Source organism: Hippopotamus amphibius, chromosome 1 (assembly GCF_030028045.1).
Source record: "Hippopotamus amphibius kiboko isolate mHipAmp2 chromosome 1, mHipAmp2.hap2, whole genome shotgun sequence".
Taxonomy (NCBI): Eukaryota; Metazoa; Chordata; class Mammalia; order Artiodactyla; family Hippopotamidae; genus Hippopotamus; species Hippopotamus amphibius.
Window position 1 is genome coordinate 24885850 of NC_080186.1, and position 20344 is coordinate 24906193.

At 55.7% G+C, this 20344-nt stretch overlaps 1 protein-coding gene across 6 annotated transcripts in view; it reads right to left on the bottom strand.

Moving 5' to 3' along the window:
• Nucleotides 1-10991, bottom strand: part of COL16A1 (collagen type XVI alpha 1 chain) — a 50463-nt gene extending 39472 nt beyond the window's left edge. For 4 of the 6 annotated variants that reach the window (XM_057703615.1, XM_057703646.1, XM_057703621.1 and 1 more), the window contains exons 1-13: nucleotides 10615-10991; nucleotides 8956-9062; nucleotides 6949-7023; nucleotides 6725-6842; nucleotides 5717-5840; nucleotides 5141-5407; nucleotides 4446-4526; nucleotides 4147-4272; nucleotides 3283-3336; nucleotides 2966-2992; nucleotides 2396-2431; nucleotides 1336-1362; nucleotides 148-210 (exon numbers count right to left, since the gene is read on the bottom strand). In XM_057703615.1, the coding sequence (XP_057559598.1) occupies nucleotides 148-210; nucleotides 1336-1362; nucleotides 2396-2431; nucleotides 2966-2992; nucleotides 3283-3336; nucleotides 4147-4272; nucleotides 4446-4526; nucleotides 5141-5407; nucleotides 5717-5840; nucleotides 6725-6842; nucleotides 6949-7023; nucleotides 8956-9028 (1071 nt within the window). In that variant the 5' untranslated portion in view covers nucleotides 9029-9062; nucleotides 10615-10991. The remainder of the gene's footprint in view (nucleotides 1-147; nucleotides 211-1335; nucleotides 1363-2395; nucleotides 2432-2965; nucleotides 2993-3282; nucleotides 3337-4146; nucleotides 4273-4445; nucleotides 4527-5140; nucleotides 5408-5716; nucleotides 5841-6724; nucleotides 6843-6948; nucleotides 7024-8955; nucleotides 9063-10614) is intronic. The other 2 variants (XM_057703629.1, XM_057703637.1) reach the window with 2 other exon arrangements.
• Nucleotides 10992-20344: the final 9353 nt, after the last annotated feature.

Here is a 20344-nt window from a genome sequence, read left to right on the forward strand (position 1 = left end):
AACCCCTAGAGAGACCCTGGCCCTCATCCCCTATTTGGGCCAGGCTGCAGGTTTCCAGCTGAGATGATGGGATGATGGCTCACATTCTGGCCGAACCCCGTGGCATAGCGGGGAAGGCCCTGCCATGGGCATGGCTGGGGCACTTACCCGGGCTCCCTTCTCTCCCTTGGGTCCTGATGGACCAGGCAGGCCCCGCTCACCTTTCCCTGCCTGCGGATGAGACCAGAACAAGAGCTGGGACCAGAGGAGCACATGAGAGCCTTGAGGAAGCTCTCCCCACTCTGGTCTTCTCCACGCATCCACCACACGTGGGTGTGTAGATGAGCACAGCACTGCCCCAGCCTCCACCACCATGCACACAGCATACGGATTTCATATGCGATCATCCGCCCGCCCCTCCCACCCCAAGAGGCTGTATTTGGCACATCCATAGTCTCATGCAAAAGGTGTCTCTTCCCCCACACCCCAACCCAAACACGCTAGCTCACACGCAGCACACCCAGGGACACAGGGACACACATGCATAGACACACGCGTGTGGAGTGGCAGACATTCATGATGGTGAGTGTCAGGCTGCCTGAGTTCAAGTCCTACCGCCACCGCTTACGAGCACGTGACTCAGGGCAAGTCATGTGACCTGTCTGAGCCTCAGTTTCTTCATCAATAAAATGGGATTCATGTCAGCACCTACCTCAAGGGGCTGTGGTGAGGAAGAAATGTGATGCTGCAGGTAAAGTGTGCAGCACTTAGCATGCACACGGAGGTGGCCCCAAGAATGACATTCTACACTCACGGGCACACACAAGTGTGTAATCTCACATTTGCACATGTGCTGCCTATCCCATCACCCACAAGCTCTGCAGTCCTGTCAGGCCCACAGGTATATGGGTTCCCCCCTCACACGTGTGCAAACATGTCCAGAAATGCACACACACACACACACACACACACACACACACACACACACACACACACACAATCACACCAGTCACCCACGTGGGCACAGCTGGGCCTTGGTTTTCCCTGAAATCAAATGATAGCACCCACCCGGCAAGATGCCTGAGGGCACTGAGGAAGGTCAGCATGCCAGTGGGTAGCCCAGGCTCTCAGAGAAGGACAGTTCTTAACATCCTTACAGACACACAACCCCTACTCTCTCCAACACACACACACACACACACACACACACACACACACACACATATCTAATCACCCCACATACATGCAGGCTTGGGTCGCCCTGATATATACACATAGCCAAGGGGCCACATGCCGTGAGATGGACTAGCCTCACTGAAGAGGGCAGGAGTGTCCTGTTCTCCATCTGGGACTCACCTGGGGGCCAGAGGGACCAATGGTGACCTGAGGGGACAGAGAAGAGAGGATGTAATCACCTCAGGCAGGGAGAGGAAACCAGGGGCCCAGAGAGGGCAAGCAATTTAGCCAGGGTCACACAGGGATGGCTGAACCGACAGCCCAAATCCCAGCCCCTGCTCTGCCTCCCAGGCCAACCAGCATGCTGATTTTATATCCTAAAGCTGTCAAACTTACAGAGGGGTTTGACCTACCTTCTCTAACCTGCCTGGCTTTGGCTAGCTCCACCCTGCAGTTGCTAGGATAACATGGCTGCTCTGTTGCCATGGTAACCCCTGCATATCTGGGGACCATCAGCCTTACTAGATTTGGTGGGGGACTGGATGGAAAAAGGGGAGTAAGCAGCAGATGGGGTACTTCCTGATGTCCCCCAAGGCCAGGGGCTCAGAGCTGAGGGGAGCGGGGGCTGTGCCCTTTGTGGATCAATGCAGAATGTCAACTCAGAATGTCAGGCTGTGGGAAAGTGGTGACTCATACTGCCCACGGAAGAGACACAGTGGGGTACCATCTGGGCTTGCACTGAGCCCCTTTCCCTTGTCCCTCTGGCCCCCCAGAGGGAGGATGGGCGAGGAACAGCTAGAGAGGGATACGAGGGGAGGCCCTGAGCCCACATGTGGTTTGGGGGCCGTGGCTGGGCTGTGTCACCCTGAGCCAGCCCCTCCCCTTCTCTGCCTCTAAGATGACATGGGAAGCCTTCCAAGCAGAGCAGGCCTGAGTCCCTGTGAGGAGTGCCAAGCTGGGATTGGCAACCAAGGCCCTGATCCCGCCGGCCACCACCCCATCCCCATTCCACCCTGGAACCCAATACATTGCCCAGATCACAGAGCATGAGCTTCCTTCCATGGGGCCCTGCCTTGGTGGGGCTGGGAGCGAGGGTCAAACCCAGCTCTGGGGCATGGGCGGGCAGAGAGTGTGAAAGTGCACAAAGACCCCCTTGTCCTGAACCAGGAAGCTGCTAAGCCAACCTCGAGGCCACCCCCACTCTCAGCCCCCGCCCCCAGCACACTCTCTCTTCACTCACGTTGCTTTCCCGGGCACCATGGCCACAGGGTGGGCACTGAAAGAGAAGAACGGGCCTGGAGGTCAGGTATGAGAGCCCAGGACCAGCCCTCTCCACCCCACTGGCCCCCATACACACACCAAGAACATCACAGGCTTCTGGGTGGAGCTGAGGAGAGTAAAGATCGGAACCCTATCAAACAGGCCTCATCCCTGAACTCCCACCAACCCAGAGCCACGCCATTTCTCACACGAGGAAACCGAAGCTCCGAGCGGAATAGCAGTGGGCCCTGGATCACACAGCACGTTGGAGCAGAGTCCAGGGTCCCACGGCCAAGGCCTGGGCTCTCTCCAAGATGCCCATGGCCATTTGCTGCCAACTCAGCAGGAGTGTCCAGAACTAAACACCCCCTCCTAAGGAGAAGCAGCAGGCAGACAGGGCCCAGCGTCAGGTCCCCAAGGAACGCTAGGAGCTGTGTGGTCATCCCACACCCCCGTGCCCAGGCTCCAGGGCCCCAAAGCCTTGTCCAAAGGGCTCCTGCTGGCATCTTTCCAACCAAGCTCTTTTTGCCAGTCTAGATGGGTGGCTTACCTTATCGGCTGCTGTCTCCTGGTGGGCCTGGGAAGAAGGAAGAGAATGGGTGGAGAATGGAGGGGACAAAGCACTGCTTCCAAAACCCCTACCCAAGAACCACCAGGAGCGGGTGCCCTGGACGGTGCCAGGTACTGTCTATGTTGCCCCCGCTCATCCTTCTCAGAGCTGGCACCTACAAATCCTAAGCTCTGTCCAGGAGAGCGGGGGCAGGTGGGAAGAGTATGGGCGGAGATCTCTTACTCAAGGGGTTTATTGAGGACATGGAGGGCAGGCTGAGGACACTGTGGGCTCCTCCCCCCACCCACTGCCTCTACCTTTGTTCCCCTTTCTGCCTTCTGGCTGATTCTTCCCGTCAGCTGGGCATCCACCTGAGCAGACAGAATAAGGGGGAACTCTTGAGGAGGGGTCAGTCCTGGGGTATACACTAGACAGCTCTGGGGTCTACACCAGGCAGGGGCACGGACCCCAGGGACCCCTCAGCCTGATACCTGGCAGCTCCCAGGTCGTCAAGAGCCTGCTCAGGCCCCTGGCATCCCTACGGGCCCCCCCGCTTCTTTTCCCCCACCCACGTGATGTCGGAGAAAACAGGACCATGAATCAATGGGATCCTGTGTTCCTGCAGCCAAAGCCGGGCAAAATGCCTGGTGGGCAGGGAGGCTGCCAGGCCAGGAGGTGGAGCTATGGGAGGAACTGGGCTTCCCTGCAACCCCTAAAGAACCTGGGAGTGGGCAGGGCAGCTGGCCATGGTGCTGGGCGTGGAACCAGCCTGGCACTGGCCCTGGCTGAGCCCAGGAGAATGAGTGAGCCCCAAGGCAAGCAGTGTGGCGCCTGGCCTCTGACCCCAGGTATTCCTGTCCTGGAGAAGCTGCCTTTGGGTGCCAACCTGGTCCTTCCCTCACCAGGGTCTGGGATGGTACCAGTGAGGGTCTGGGCAGTGCCAGAGCTAGATGGGCACCACTCTCAATGCCAGCAGGCAGGCCGGCACAGGGTCATACAGTGGGCTGTCTCTCTGCCTCCCAGAATCCAAAAGGGGTGGGATGAAAGAGGCAGGGCTTCCAGTGCCCTCCCTGCCCCGGGGCACATGGCCAACTGACCCTGGGGGCAGGCAGCCAGGTCAGGGGAGGCGCAGGCCCACTTGCGCCTGCCTGTACCCATGTTTGCCTACTCCGCCCACCCACCTTGCTGTTTTGTGGCTCCTCCAGGCAGAAGCAGCGGGTGTAGACCTTGCCCTCAGTCTGTGGATTGATCTCGATGAGCTCATTGCTCTGGGTGTCCCGGCGGGCCTTGGAGGACTCTGGGGGACACTGCCCAATGTGGGGGAAGGGTTGGGGTCAGTAGAGAAGGCAGACACCCCTATTTATCCACTCATCATCCTAAGATCTTTAGGAATCCCCTTCCTGGTCCTCCTTCTCCAGCACACTGTGTCCCTGGACAGTGCCCCAAACCTTCCCAGCTGTGCTGGGGCCAAGCCACTCACCCCTCCTGGTAAAACCTCACAGCAGCCCTCCTCCAGCACGAGCTCCGGGTCACAGTAGATGTATGCCTGCTGAAGGTCAAACTGCAGGGGACATACAAGTGTCACTTCTTTTTAGCAAATAGCTCTGTGTCCTGGCCCCCAATGAGGCACAGAGATGGCTCCTTCCCAGGGTTTGCCCTCAGAGGGTTTCCAGTCTGGCCTGGGAGACCATCAAGAACACAGCTGTCACAAAAAGCAAAAAAAACTATACGTGAAAGAAAGAGGGAGGGGGGAGAAATGTTTGCTTTGGCCCAGAGGAAGAGGGGAAGAGGAGGTTTCATTCAAACCGGGCCTTGCGGACCAGTAGACATTCAGCAGGCAGTTATGCAAGGAAAAGCATTCCAGGTGGAGGTAACAGCACAGGCAAAGGCTGGAGGTGTGAAAGTATTAGATGAGATGGATGGCTGGGACGGAATCAACCAGAGCAAAGCTGCATGGAAAGACGGAACGGAAGATGCCGCTGCAGGCATTTACAGGGACCAGATCATGAAAGGCCTTAAATGCCAGGTTAACATGTTCAGGCTGCATCTGGAGGTCACTGGGGAACCATGAGAGGATTCTGAGCAAGGGAAGGACCTGGTCAGATACAGGCTCCAGGGAGCTCACTCAGGATCCTGGAAGGTGGGAACAGAGTCCAGGCCTGACCTAGGACTCACCGAGACAGGGTTGCCCTGCTCAGCATCCAAGCCCAGAAAGACATGGCCCACAGGCTGCAGGGGTCGCCGGGGCCCCAGAGGCTGGGAGGAGACTGACGTGCAGTCCACGTGCACAGAGGCCACACGTTCGGCCACACTCAGCACCAGCTTGTGCCAATGCAGGTCGAAGAGCTGGGGCACTGAGAAGATGCAGGACACAAAGTCGCCATCTTGGCCCCGGGCCCGGAGCTCCAGGCTCCGCTCTTGACTGTTGACTTCCAGGGAAATCTGTGTGGAATTGGGAAAGGCAAGGACAGAGAATCAGAGTCCCCCGAGCCACAGCATGACAAAGGTAAGGGCCCTCAAGCTCATTTCACAGGACGGGAAACTAAGGCCCAGAAAGGGAAGAAAGCTGGCTGGGCTCACAGAACAATACCTCCTAAAAGAATGGGATCGGTAGGGTGGAGGTGACCTTGAGGATGGGCACTGGGGTGGAGCAGGGAGGCCCCAGAATCACAAGCTGGGACAGAAGTTGGGCTGGACTGGTACTGCTCGATGCCCAAGAGCAACGGGGTTGGAGCGGGGCGTCAGGCTCACCTGTGGGTACCCATCTCCATCGGTCACTTGAAACAAATGCCAGGTGTTCTGGTGGGTGTGTTTCTTCAGCGACAGTGTCAGCAGCAGGGCGAACTCACTGGGGAGGCCCCGAGGGAAGACGCGCCTGGGGGTGGGGCAGGGAGGGTGCCCTGAAGTTTGGGTAAGAGACCACCTGCTGCCCACCCTGGGCCCTCAGGACTGCTGAACCTACACGAGACACACTCAGGCACATACCTCCAGACTGCCACACACATGCGTATACACACCCACTCATTCTACAGACATTTATTGAGGGCCTACTATGTGCCGAGGTGGCTCTGGCTGTAACAGAGGTGAAAACAGAGGCCTATCCCCAGAGAGCCTTCAAGTCTGATGGGGTGATGGGGAAGGTAAGGCCATCAACAAAGAATCCTCAGAATGACTGTTCGCTATTTCATTAGGATTGTGGTAAGTGCTTCCAAGGAATCCAGGATGCCTTGGGGAGAATAACCAGGCCTGGGGGAGGGGAAGAGATACTGAAAAGAGATGAACGGGTTCAGCAGGACTAGAGCAGCAAGAAAGAAAGAGGAACATTTTGGAAGAGGAGGCTGGAGAGGCAAGCAGGGACCAGATCACCCAGGGACTTGTAGGAGTTTGCACTTCACACATGTGGGCGCGCACAACCCCCAGACACCCCCCCACACACACACACGCGCACACACATACATACACACACACACAGCTCTTGCAGGTTCTCTCCTCCACCCTGGGGTCCTCACGGTGCCCACAGGATGCAGACCTGTCCTCACCCACTGCTAGCCAGAGATGGGGAAAGGACAGAGGGTGGACCTCCTGGGCCCCTTCTCTGCCCACCCTGTAAGGCCCAAGAGTGGAGATCAGGTTGACTCCTGGAAAGGAGCAGGATACGATGACCCACGGGTGCCCCTGAGCTTGGGCCTCACATGCAGAGTTGCTGAGAGTGTGGCTGAGGTCAGTACTGATGCCCAGTGGTCACACTGGGGCCTTTACCGTGTGGGCTGGGTGACTGAGACCGCCCCCAGTCGCAGGATGAGAGGTCCTTTAGGGTTTCGGATCTTCTTGACGGCAGATGTCTTCATGAGGCTGAGTCGGCGGATGAGATTGAAGCCTTCAGGGGAGACACCAGGTGACAAGCTCAGCTGGGCAGGTGAATGGGGTAAGGCCACTCCAGGAAGATGGTGGAGAGGGGAAAACAGGATGAGATGGGCACTCACCAGTCACGTTGGTCGATAAGTCAATTCTGTGTTCCAACTTGAGTCCTTCTTGCTGTGAAGGTGGGCACCAGTCCCCTGGAAAAGAATTAGTAGTGGGGCATGCAGTGGGCTCAGGCTGAGGTGGCTGCACAGCCAGGCTCTTGGTGACCTTGGGATGGAGCAAGTTCATGTTCCCCACTCTACATCTTTAGCCAGGTTCTGCCTTGGGGCTGCTTTCACTTTTTGCCTTCTGACCCTGGCTGCCCTGGGAGTCAGTACACATACGGAAAGACGGAGGCCTGGCCCAAGGCTACTAAGTGAGTTCATAGCAGAGCAGGACCAGAACTCCTAGGACCCAAATCTCCCCAAGACCCCAAGTCAGCAGCCAGGCCAGCAAGAGAATGAAAGAAACTCTGGGCAGCCCTACAGTTCAGATGGGGAGCTGTGTACATACATGTGCTGCTTCCACGACATACACCCAAGTGGGGGACAGAGGAGTACTTGAGCGGCAAGGAAATATCAGGTCCATGCACACTGTGTTATATACCAGTGCACATGCACGTCCACACATGTGTGAGTTATAGATGCCCATGCCACCAGGGATGCCACGTGCCACTGGTACACGTGTTCTCAGCAATGGGTGAGGTTCCACTTCCCGCAGCCAAAACAGACAAGCAGGCCAGACAAAGTCTGAGTCAACAGATTGACTTTTCACCTGGATAACCACCTTAAGAAACTGTGAGGAGAGACTGAGGGCCTGAGTGGACCACAAGCTCAAGGAAACCACCACAGTCTTAGGCTTCAGAGAGGGTATGTTAAGGGGGTAAAGGCTCCTGTAGAAGGGGATAGCTTATTGAGGTCTCCAAAACCCTTAAGGAACAGCCATGCACCTGCCTCTTCTCTAGGGCTGATTGAGCAGAAGTATTGAGAGAAGTGCTACAACAGGAGAGACACAGGCTAGAATTTTTTTTTTTTAAAAGCCTTTTCATCAGTGCAGATTGGGTAGCTGGGACAAGACGATGGATACAGCTCCTAGAAGCTGGACGTTGGACTCCCTGGATGCCTGGCGGGGAGAAGGAATCCTGGATTCCTAGGCCTAGTGATCCCCTGGAATCTTTCTCCCCCAGGTTTGGCCAGAGAAACTATCACTGTCTTTAGCATCAGCAGCAGCAATGGGTGACTCACCCCTTGGCAATGGGCCCAAATTCCTTACAGATGTTGAAATTATCTGCCCCAATCCCCAGGGGAGCCGGTGAGGGAGAAGAGTGTAAGGCATATGTGCAAACGTGCAAGAACACATATGTACACACACAACTCACAGATAGTCACATGCACCCCACTCACATCTGCGCCTTGGGTTTTCTGCCTCTTTTGGCTGGATTTGGGGTTCTGGGAGTTCTATTTCTGCTCAGCCACACAGCCAGAGGGCACCCAGCAGGGCAGGGCAAGTTGCCCGGTCAACTTCCTCTGGCTTTGGGCCCTGGAAAGCTACACCCTTTGTCCCATCCAGCGTCTGGGCCTTGAGGCGGGCCCTTGATCCAAGATCGCTGTGGAGGAGGAGGAACACGTGGGCTGGAGGGTAGATTCTCCACCATGGAAAGGACTGGAGAGGCCTGGCCTGTTTGGGGATGCAGCGTCCCTCTGCAGGGAGAGCTTGCTACCGGCTCCTCCCCACCACACTGGCCCCACCAGCACTTGGGGCACAGGCTGGGTTTATGTATTAAGGAGGGGGGGTTCTTTTCACACACAGAGACACAAGAGTATGCACAGATGCACAGAGCGGCCCTGAGATGTAAACACAGAGAGGCCCAGAGACACACAAATATGTAGACAGCAACACACATACTATCTAGCTCACCTCACACTGGCTCCTGTGTGCAAACACCTTAGACCACCCTGAGCCCAGCCCCCGGACTCTCCTATAAATGCCCATGTGACCCAGGCCCGTGGTCACATACGTGCACAGGACTCCACACTTCAGACAGCCAGTGGCAGGCCTATGGCACTCTGATCCTCACGTCATCTCACCTGTATCTGCCCCATGGCTGCAGGTAACGCAGAGGCTGAGCAGCCACAAGCCAGAAGCCCAAGAGGCCCACATCCCGGTCCAGGGAAGTCGGCCGCAGCCGCCGCACCTGAAAACCATAGACAGCGGGAAGGTGGATTCCTGAGCTCACAGAGCACAATTCCACCCATGGGCAAGCAGCAGCTAGCCCATGGGGTCCAGGCACTGGTACTGGGGTGGCAAGAGGTCTGGCCGGGTGTCAGTTCCTCTCAGAGGCCCAACCACAGGCCTTGGGCTAGGATTTGGGCCGAGGTGATATTCAAAATATTTAACCACCGGTATGGCACGGACACCGAGCAGCCAGAGCAGAAAGCTGGCTGGAGCGCTGAAGCCAGGTCCAGGCGGCATCTGGCGGTGCCAGTGGACAGTTGCTGGATTGAGGAAAGATCTAGTGGGTCCTAGAAGGCCAGGTCACTTGCAATAGTGAGGAGGCTTGAGGCAGAGGCTATTTGCCAAGACGCTTGGAAGTATTTCAATATTTTATCAACCTGTGCACTGTATTGGTATATGCTAGCCTGGTACCTGGCTAGCTGCACCTGGCTCAGCCAGGCAGCCCTGTCTGGCACCCACAAGGTCAGGGGCTGAAACAGGACTGGGTCTCCTGGAGGCATCACAGGGTTGAGTGTGGGCCAAGGAAGCTTCCCCCATGGGTGCAGTGGGTGGGAGAGCACGTCGCCGGGCTCAGGACCTTGTTGCCAACCTCCCCTGCTGATGGATGCTCGTCTTTTAGTTTTATTAAACCCTGATGGATGGCCGCAGATAAATCAATGCAGGCTCAGCAAGCGGCCAGCAGAGCCATACATCATCCAGCCTCCCCCGAGACAGGCAGCTCACTCGCACACACAGTCATGCGTATGTCAGCATGACACACACAGATACGCAGGCCCATATACACACAGACACATTTGCGCCAATGTGTGCATACAGTCCTATCTGCATACAGGCATACTCACAGAGATACATGTTCACGGTACACACAGCCAGCCTGTGACTACCCCTGCTACAGGCCTTCCTGTCGGGAAGTTCTTATGCAAGTCTGACTTCATTCCCTCCAGCTGTAAAGGAATTCTGTTTCCCCTTCCTCAGTTCTGGATAGGGAATGAGAGCAGGAAGGTCTCCTCGCCTCAATATATTTGGAGATAAGACCCCAATCTCACTCTTCCTGGGGCAGAACTGTCCCCCCACCCTATTCATCCCCCATTCTGGTGGTACACACATCCTATCTCTCAAACCCTATCCTGACCTCCCCCTCCTACCAGTCAGTGGAAGGACTGCCAACTGTGAGAGGCGTGCGAATGCATGTGGAGGCGTGAACTTCAATGTGCTCCTGTCTCCTTCCTGCTCCTGACCTCTGGCCTCCACTCCTCTAGCCCCAGCCAGAGCAGGGGGCTACAGGGATGAGAGAGAAGCTTCCAAGGAGGTGATCCCATCCCGATATGAAGGCACAGATTTGGGGGCAGGGAGAGTCAGAACTGCAATGGAGGTAGAGCTCATCCTGCTGTAAAGAAGAGGACTGAGATCCAGAGAGGGGATGCCTCTTGCTGCAGGTCACACAAGCAAGTCTGGGGCAGAAGGGGCCCTTCAGCCCAGAGTGCAGCAGCAACCCCTCCACCCCCACTTACCGTGGCTGGGAATCCCTGCCACCTCACTGAGTAATCCGGGCAGCCCGACGCAGCCAACCGCGGGAAGCAGGGCCTGGATTGCTCAGGCCCGCTGGAAGGTCCTCGATCACTTCTGGCCGGCCTCGGATCCCCAGTTTCCCCGGTCCCGAGCTTTTGGGGCTGAATGCTGCCCCACTCGCGCGCCCGCGCGCCTGCCCCGGACTGCCGGCTACTCGGGGTGGGGGAAGTGGGGGCGGCTCCAGGGGGCTGGGGACTTGCCAGGACCGCTAATGGAACACAGCTGGACCCGCCCGCCAGGCAGGAGGAGGGAGGGAGGGCCGGGAGGGGGCTCCAGCGGTGGCAGAGGCGGCGGGACGCACGGCCCGATCCTGGCCTGGCTGCGCTCCCAGGCCCGCCCCTCCCACTGGCCCGCCAGGTGAGCGAGCGAGCAAGGCGGGACCCGGCGTGCCCGGAGCTGCCCTGCAAGGGGGCTCTGGCGGCAGGCAGGTGGGTGGGGAGTCCGGCCCTTTAAGAGCCAGGCCTGGAGCTTGAAGGGCCTCCCCTGTGCCACCCCCTTCCCCTTCCCTGGCTGGGCCTCCAGAATGGTGGGGAGACTGGGGGAGGAGGGATGGAGACCCTCCTCCCCAGTTCGAGGCACCCGTGACGTGGCTGCTGCCCAAGCCTCCTTGGTCGGCTTTTTCCAGTTTCTGAGCCTAACATGCCCAGTTAGTCTGTTCTCTGACCGTCTGAACTGGGGGGAGGGGGCCCCCTCCAGGCATTGGGGGGGGAGGGGTGCCGAATTAACCCCTTCTGCTCTGGACTCATTCCAGACAAGTGGAACCCAGCGGGTCTCCTTTTTCCTCCTTACTGCATGAGGTTAGAAGGGCTCAAATCCCTCCTCCACTCTAGCTTCGGGCTTTCGTACTTACTCTTTAACTATGACTCCACTTTCTCACCTGTAAGATGGGATAATGACTGCATATACCTCACGGGGCTGTGAGAAGGAAGCAAGTTAATCTGTAAAAGTGCTTACTAAGGGCACAAAAGAGGAGCTCAATAAATATTCACTGTTAGTATCATTATTATTGTGAACGCTGGCAGGAGGTGAGGATTGAGGACGGGGTGAGGGGGTGAGGCTGGGCCAGCCCAGCAGTGGAGAGGGTTTTGCTTTATACTCAGAATCCAGGGAAGCCAGAGGAATTGAGGTTGTATGAGAGATTGGACTTCCAAGGAGGAGGAAGCAGGTAATGTGTCCAGTTCTGTGCAGAGGCAGGGGGATGATCAAGGTGACCCTCCCAAGAGTCTCCCCCTGGAGGCAGCAAAAAAATTTCTAGGCCCCAAGGATGAGGAACTACAGAGAAGTAGGTTTAAGAGGTCCTTGAGTGGTAGGAATGCGTGGAGTGGGGGGAGCAACTGGAGTGCCCTGATTGGGGGTGGGGGGGGAGGTTCTTGGAGAAGCAGCACGGGGAGCCATAGCCCTGTGGCCCCACCTAACCCGAGTGGGGGGCAGGCCTGGGATTTCCCGCCTAAGGCGCTGAGTCAGCGGAAACCGCAACCACGGCCACCGAGGCGCGCCACTGTGGTCCCTGTGCTGAGCCGGCCCAGATGTGGCTATGACAGTGGCGGGGCCTGGGAAGCGCTGAGCTCAGCAGGCGGGAAGTGGAGGGGTGGGGCTTTCTGGGAGCTTTGGCCTGAGGAGTGGGTAGGCACCGCTCCGCCTGCCCATAGAGGGCTGTCCCAGAGGCGGGCCCTTGGGAATGAATAGACAACACCCATAGGTCAGGCTCTGTGCTAAGAACTTCACATAGGCCAGCTCCTTCCATCCTCACAACAGCTCCAGGAGAAGTCCATGCTTATCCCCATTTTACAGATGGGGAAACCTGGAGCATAGGAACAACTCAACTTGCCCAAGATCACATGGTTAGTGGGTGGTGGGGCAGAGGTGCGTGACAGCTAACCTAGCCCCATAGCACACACTCTTAACCACTGTGCCATCCTGGGCAACTCCTACCCTTCCCCCATTCATATCTCAGACCCTCCCAGGCAGGAGGGGACGGCTGGATGCAGAGGAGGAGGGACCTGAGAAGGGAGAGTCTAGATACCTTCGCACAACTCCCTGAGAGTGCTCACAAGAACAGCCAAGCCTAGGGCACACACTATGCCTGGATGCACTATCACAGACACAGTCTAGAGATGGGCCTGCGCCCCTTCCTGCCCCGCAACATACGTGCACCCATCCAGAAGCATGCAGTTAGATGTGTTCTCTCACGACACACGTGTATAGACTCCACGTGCGTATGTAGACACAGGTTCACACAGACACATGCACACACATGATACTCCTCCACATAAACAGACACACAGAGACACATGTGTGAGCACAGAAAAAGCCACAGAAATATACCCCCGGACGTACTCAAGCACAGGTGCATGATTTTCAGAATGCATGCATATACTTGGATATGCACACAGAGACACATGCGTGCACAGGTAGATGTGTGTGTGCACAAACATACACACAGAAACACGCACCTGTGCCCACAGGCATAATTCTTCACATGTGCAAACAGGGAAAGCTGCAGACCTACAGCACACACACAGGTGGCCGCACAGACTCAGCTCCCGCAGAAACCCCCACGCAGACGTGTACACCTTGACGCACATACACACACACGCAGGCAGCGAAGCTGACACATATACATGCATTCAGCCCCAGAAAGCCCTGCATGCCAGCGAGCAGGGTATCCCGTGGGGCTGGGCTCAGTGCCCTCACCCCAGATGGCATCGCCACAAGGTAATCAACGCTGCTAATCGCCACCAGCTGCCCCAGAGCCTGCCTGCTGCTGCCAGGCGGGGCTCCCAGGCCTCCTGGGCCTGGGGTTGTGTGCCCAGATGTTGGCAGTGCCAAGGGCCCGCCCGCCCCATTGTTCCTGCTGGCCACTGGGGAATCCCCAGCTGGCAGGCGCAGCACGTGGGGCTGGGGCAAGTGAAGAGCCAAAGCAGGGCCTGGTCCAGCTCAGGCCCAGGAGCCCCCACACAGCCAAGCAGAGGTGGTCTGAACCCCCAGAGACACACGTGCACACCTGGGACCCGGCATATGTGCGCACAGGTGCACACACACTCACAGGCATATCACACTTAGCCAAAACAGACCTCTTGACTGTTCCCTGCAGTGCTGCATCTCCCTGTCTTCCTCATTCTGGTAAACACCACCGTAATTCCTTCAGATGCTCAGGCAAACAACCTGGAAGTCATCCTTGGCTCCTTCCTTTCCCCTGCTATCCTGTTGATTCTACACCCAAAACAGAGCCTGCATCCACCCACTTCTCCCTGGTCTCCCCCAAGCCACCATCCTCTTTAGCCTGGACTGTTGCAGGGGCTTCCCAACCCCTACTTCCCACCCAGCAGCCAGCAGGACCTTTCCAAACTTGGATCCATTGGCTTCACTCTCCTGCTTCAATCTTCCAGTTTTCATTTCACCTAGAAGAAATCCCAAAATCCTTCCCTTGGCCTTACCAAGTCCTTCATGGTCTGGCCTCTGCCTTCTTGTCGAGCTACCTCACCCCCAGAAGCTGTGGCCCCACTGGCCTCCTTTCCCAATCCTGAATTCACCAAGTTGGTTTTCTCCTCCAGGCTTTTGTACCAAGTCATCCCTCTGGAAGGATTTGTCCCTGATCTTTGTGAGGCTGGCTCTTTGACATCCAGGTCTCACCTCAGAAGTCACCTCCTCAGAGTGGCCTACCCCGACCCACCAGGTCTAGAGGAGGACCCAGTCGCTCTCTAGCATATGATTCTATTTTAAATCTCTGCACAGCTCTGGTATTTGTTTGTGTACTTTCTCTATTTATAAGCAAGCATCTCCATGAGGGGCTTTGTCCACTGGTACCCGCTGCCCTGTAGCGGAGCCTGGCACCCAACAGGCTGACAGTGGTGAATTGGCGGATGAAGGCACCTCAGCACTTTCCGGGCACTCAGACACAGATGGCCCCCATGGGAGGTGTGACACATGAGCACAGACGTGAATGTACATGTGGGCAGAGATACACACATACATTCCCAGCTTCTGGGTCACAGAGGAGAGACTGAGGTCAGAAGACCAAGGTCTCCCTCTGTCTCCTTGGGTTTCTCTGGGTGTCTCTGTCCTGTCTCCTCGTGACTCCGGCTGGTCTCCCTCACTGAATCTGGCCTCCTTTCTGTGTGTCTGGTTCTCTAGCTGTCCTGTCTCCCTCTCTGTGACTCCAGCCCCCTCTCCAGCACTCTCTCTTCTTTGTCTCTGTTTCTGACTCTCCTGTCTCCCTCTATTTTTGGACCTGCATCTCTAACTCTGCATCTCCCTCTGTGTCTCTGGTCTGTTTCTTTCTTTTTTTAAAAAATTTATTATTTATTTATTTATTGGCTGCATTGGGTCTTTGTTGCTGTGCACAGGCTTTCTGTAGTTGTGAAGAACAGGGGCTACTCTTTGTTGCAGTGCATGGACTTGTCATTGCAGTGGCTTCTCTTGTTGAGGAGCATGGGCTCTAAGCGTGCAGGCTTCAGTAGTTGCAGCACGTGGGCTCAGTTGTTGTGGCACGTGGGTTCTAGAGCACAGGCTCCATAGTTGTGGCACATGGGCTTAGTTGCTCCATAGCATGTGGGATCTTCCCGGCCCAGGGATCGAACCCATGTCCCCTGCACTGGCAGGCAGATTCTTAACCACTGCACCACCAGGGAAGCCCGCTGGTCTGTTTCTTGCACTTTCTGCATTTTTATATCCTTGTCTCCTGTCTCTCTTTGTCTCGGAGCTTCTGTGTTCTCTGCTTCTCTTCACCCTATGTCTTTCTCTCTGTCTCTCTCTGCCTGTGTCTCTGTTTTTGGCTCTGTATCTCTGTCTCTCATTCTCCCTTCTTCCCTCCCCTTGCTCTAAATCAGCCCTGCCACCATGTCTCCACGGCTCTCTGCATCCCTGTGGCAGGGGGACCCATCTTTCACCCCTGGTGGCAGCTTTATGGTCCCAGTGGGCGGGGCGGTGCTCCACACTGCTGATACTGCCCTCGCCCGCAGGGCCATGGCGAGCTCCACACTGACACCCCCCAGCCCTGGCAACTCTGGCCCTGGCAACAACATCCCTAGGTGCCCAACGAGGGTGTCTCACTTCAGTAGCACATGGCACCAGGCACCTGCTTGGTTTGGCCACCCTGGAGCTTCTGGAGAGGTAAGCCCAGACTCCGATAGGCATTGCTGTGGGTGTGCCAACAGCCAGGCAGGTAGACCCTGGGGGGAGGCAGGGGAACACTCCAGGCATCCTGGGTGCCAGCTTGGTTGTCCCCTGGGCTCTGCCTGCTTGTTCTGAGGGACCTGTGGAGAGGTGACAGACACAGGAGCCCTGGATTCCAGTCCTTTCTCTACCCACTGTATGACCTTGGGCCCCAGCCTCCCCAAGGTACCATGAGATAAATGATAGGATCCCATGTCAACCCACCTGAAGTGCTAAAGCACCTCAGACCACCTTGCCTGATTACTCCATCCCAGTAGTTCTTGACTAGGCAATTTTGCTCCCCAGGAAACATTTTGCAGACCTTTTGGGTCATCACAACTTGGCGGGGGGCTACCTCCTAGCATCTACAGGGTAGAGGCCAGGGATGCTGCCAAACACCCTACAGCGCACGGGACCGTCTCTCACGAAACAGAATTATTGGTCCCAGATGCTCTCCCCCAAGGGGAGGATTCTGCTCCTCAGAATTCCCACGCTCTCTGACCTCTTCTAAACGCTCAGTGATGCTCTGACCAGGCGTGGGGGGCTGTTTGAAGACACTAAGATTCGATCCTGCCTCTGCCTTTAATAACAGCAGCTAACATTTATTGAGCCCTTTGGAAGTGCTGGCCGGCACCAGACATGGAGAAACTCATTTTAGTCTCACAACAAGGGCAGGAGGCCCAGGCATTGTTACAATCCCCATTTTAAGCCTGAGGAGCAGGCAGAAAGAACATGAGTAATCAGCTCAAGGTTACACAGCTGGCAAGGATGCAGCTGGATGTGAACTGGTGATTTGGGAACAGACCCACAGGGCAGAGTCCTCACTGGAAAGGAGCCCACATAGCAGGGGCCTGGGCAAGTCCTTTTCCCTCTCTGAGGTGCCATTTTTTCCATCTGTCCAATGAAATCTATTCTCTCATTTAACCCGGCAACAATTCTAGGAGGTGAGGCACTTTTATCACCACTTCACAGGCTAGAAAGGCAAAGATATCATGATTTAAGTCTCAAGGTCATAGTGTGGGAAGTGGTGGAGCAGAGACTTGAACTTGGCTCTGCCTGAACTCAGCTTTGCCTGACTCCAGGGCCCATGATCTTAGTCAGGTCACCTGCACACCCTCCCCACCCCCACCCTCACCCCCAGGTGCTATAAAGCAGAAATTCTGGAGCTTGGAGGACTTGTTAAAAACAGACTGTTGGGCCCCACCCCCAGAATTTCTGATTCAGCAGAGTTTGCTTTTCAAATATGTCTCCAGGCAATGCTGGTGCTGCTGGCCTAGGGACCACATTTGAGAACCCCTGCAGTAGAGCATGGTGTTAGATCACCTGTACCTGGGTTCAAATCCTGGCTCTGTAACTTGGTGGCATCACTTAACTTTTTCCTCGGAAAAGCAGAAATACACCAACATCTGTCACTTAGGGTTTGCTGAAAGGATTAAGGGAGGGAATGGCAAAGAGAAAAGTGCTCTCATGGTGCTGGCACCTAGTAAACACGCTCATAAATGCTCGCCGGCATAACAATCCCCAACCCAGGCAACTCCCTCCTCCCCAGACAGACTGGAAGCCCCAGGGGGTGAAGGTCTAAGAGAAGGACTAAAACCCCCTTTTCTCCTGTCTACCAGCCACCTCCCCAGGCTTGTGCAGAGCAGGACACAGAGATGACATCTCAGAACAAACACGTGCGGGACGGTGGGATGTATCCCACATCTGCCAGAGCAACCCAAGGGTCCTCTGCCCCATAGCACAAGGCCTGTGGAGAGGAGTGAGGGTGGAGAACAGGCAGCCCTGAAGACCCGCAGATAGACCTGGCCCCCAGCCTTCCTCCAGGCCCTGCCCCATCCCCAATAATCCCTTCTGGGACAAGAGTTGGCCTCCCAAGGCCCTGGTGGGATAGTTTGTACACCATTACCCAAGCATCCTTTTGGGTACCAACCAACTCAACTCATAGTTCCTGTTGTGCTGTGTGACCTTTAGCCAATCACTAGGCCTCTCTAGGTCTTAGTTGCTTCACCTAAAAGTCAAACACTCTGCCTAGTGGTAGGGGTAGGGGCTCCAGCCCCAGAATAATTGGGTTCAAATCCCACTCCTACCACTTACTAGCTGTGCGACTCTGAGCAAATCCCTTCATCTCTTGGAGAGAGCTTCGGTTTCCTTGCTGGTACAGTGGAATTGTCCACAGCTCACAGGGATGTCGTGAGGGTTACCTGCGATGACACACTTCAAGTGCTGAGCTCAGCTCCTGGAACTCAATACATGCCAGCTATTCCATCATACGATGAGAGAGCGTAACCTTACCATCACAACAAACACGATCTGCTGGCTACCTTCCCGCCCCACCTGCCCCTCACATGTTTGGCTTTGAGAGTATCTTCACCTTCCTTCCCAATAGGGGCTGGGGAAGGCAATTGGGAACAGTCTCCCAGAAGGGACAGATCTGAGCAGAAGCTTGGGAGAGCAAAGGGTGTAATCAATGGTCAGCCTGCTAGACTGTAAGCCATAGAAAGTGCTGCTTTTGCTACCATTTTATCTCCAGAGCCTATAACAGAGATTAGGCACTTTATAAATGCTGGCTACAGGAATGAAAGAGGGCCCAGGACAAACTCCCTTCCGTGGAGAGCAAGCCAAGGAGTCTCCTGGGTGAGGCACGGTGGGGAGAGGAGCACTCCGGGACTTCCAGATTCTGTCTTTGCATGCAAGAGCCTCAGACAGTGGGACTCATAAATTCTTTGAATCCTGGAATCTCTGGGTGGAGAAAAACTTTGGCTGCTGTCCAGCCCCACCTCCTCCCAGTAGTGCCCAGGGCTGGGCTGGGGAGGCCTGACAACCTGGCTAGAAAGGGAGGCTAAGGGAGTGGGCGGGGCAAGGGAAAATTCAGGGTGAAAACCCAACTTTTTCATCAGGGCAAAAAATAAAATCTAAGCTCAGAGAGGGTTTGATCCTGGCTCTGTTACTTCCTGGCTTTGTTCTCTTCCTTTACCTCTCTGAACCCTTAGTTTCCACATCCGTAAAATGGGGTGATAATGATAACACCTACCCACACGGAATTGTTGGGAGGATTAAATGAAATAATGCATGAAACTAAGCCAAGTCCATAGTAAGTGCTCAAAAATGTTAATTATTAACATTTTTATTATTGGGGAGGGCTACACCATTCACCAGGGACTTTTGCCCTGCACCTCACACTCATGTTCATCTCTGACAGTCCCCCCTGCTCCCCTTCCTATTTACAAAGCTGATTGCACGTAGCTTTGAAAGGTCAATGACATTTCCAACAGATATCAGACTTTTTTGTCCATTAAGTGGCCTAAATAACAAATAAGATGTAAATAAATAAAACCAGCTGGAGTATTGTCAGCCTTGACCATTCAGAAAAGGCTTGATACTGGTGTTTGGATGAAAGAGGACAGGTGGTTGGAAGGTGGGGAGAAAAACGCTGGGACTGGGGACCTGGGTTCAGGGCCAGGGTCAGCCTCAGTGCATTGTTTGGCTTTAGGAGGGCCCCTGCCCTTTGCCTACAAGGAAAAGCTGATCTTAGGGACCCTTGAGCCCTTTCCATTCCCCAAGTCTGAGGCTCTTAAACCTGTGATGACCCAAACAGGCCCCTCCTCAGAGAGGGGAACAGGGTGAGGTGAGCCAGGCCCCTGCAAAGCCAGGATGCTGCCCCTCCTCCCCCAACTCTGGCCCAGGTGCTCCACATTCACCTAAGTGCCCCTGTGACCAGGCCCCAGCCACCTTAGCTGAGCCCTGGGGCGGGGGGGCAGGGGGGTGGAGGGCACCACACCCATTCATCCTCCTCTGTACATGCAGAAGGGGAGAAAAAATAGGTGCCAGAGATGATAACTAACTTGCTGAGCAGGGCCTGAACCCACGTGTAGCATCCAACATGTCATTGCTGCTTTTTAAAAACTAATTGGGGCGGGGGGGGGGGGGGTCACCACTTGGCTTGCAGGATCTTCATTCCTGGACCAGGAACGGAACCAGGGCCCCAGCAGTGAGAGCGCCCAGTCCTAACCACTGGACCATCAGGGAATTCCCGTAAAAAAATAATTTTAATCATTGGGACAATCCTAAGTATCTATCGTTATTCCCATTTTACAGGTGAATGGGTGTCGTCCTCAACTTGAGCACTTTCCAGTAAGGAAACAGGCCCTAAGAAGTGGCTAGCTGAGAGTCATAGCTGGGATTTGAATCCAGGGCTATTACAGCACCATCTGCTGTGTGATAGGCCCCTTCCTCTCTCCCAGACTCAGCTTTCTCATCTGTTGAATGGGGATGCTAACTCCAGAACGTCTAAGGTCCAAGCACTTTTTGCTGCTCCGAGCGCAGGTCCCCACCCAGAAGCCTGGAACATCTCCGTGGGCCTGGGCGGGAGAGAAGGGCAGGTGCAGACGTGACTGTCCTGCCGGCGGCTGGGGGCTGCCGCCAGACACACAAAAACAACTAAATAAATCAGGAACGGGAACTCATAATCCTTCCCGGCTGTGGCTGCTACCGCTCACCCGGCCCGGGCCGCCATCGCCT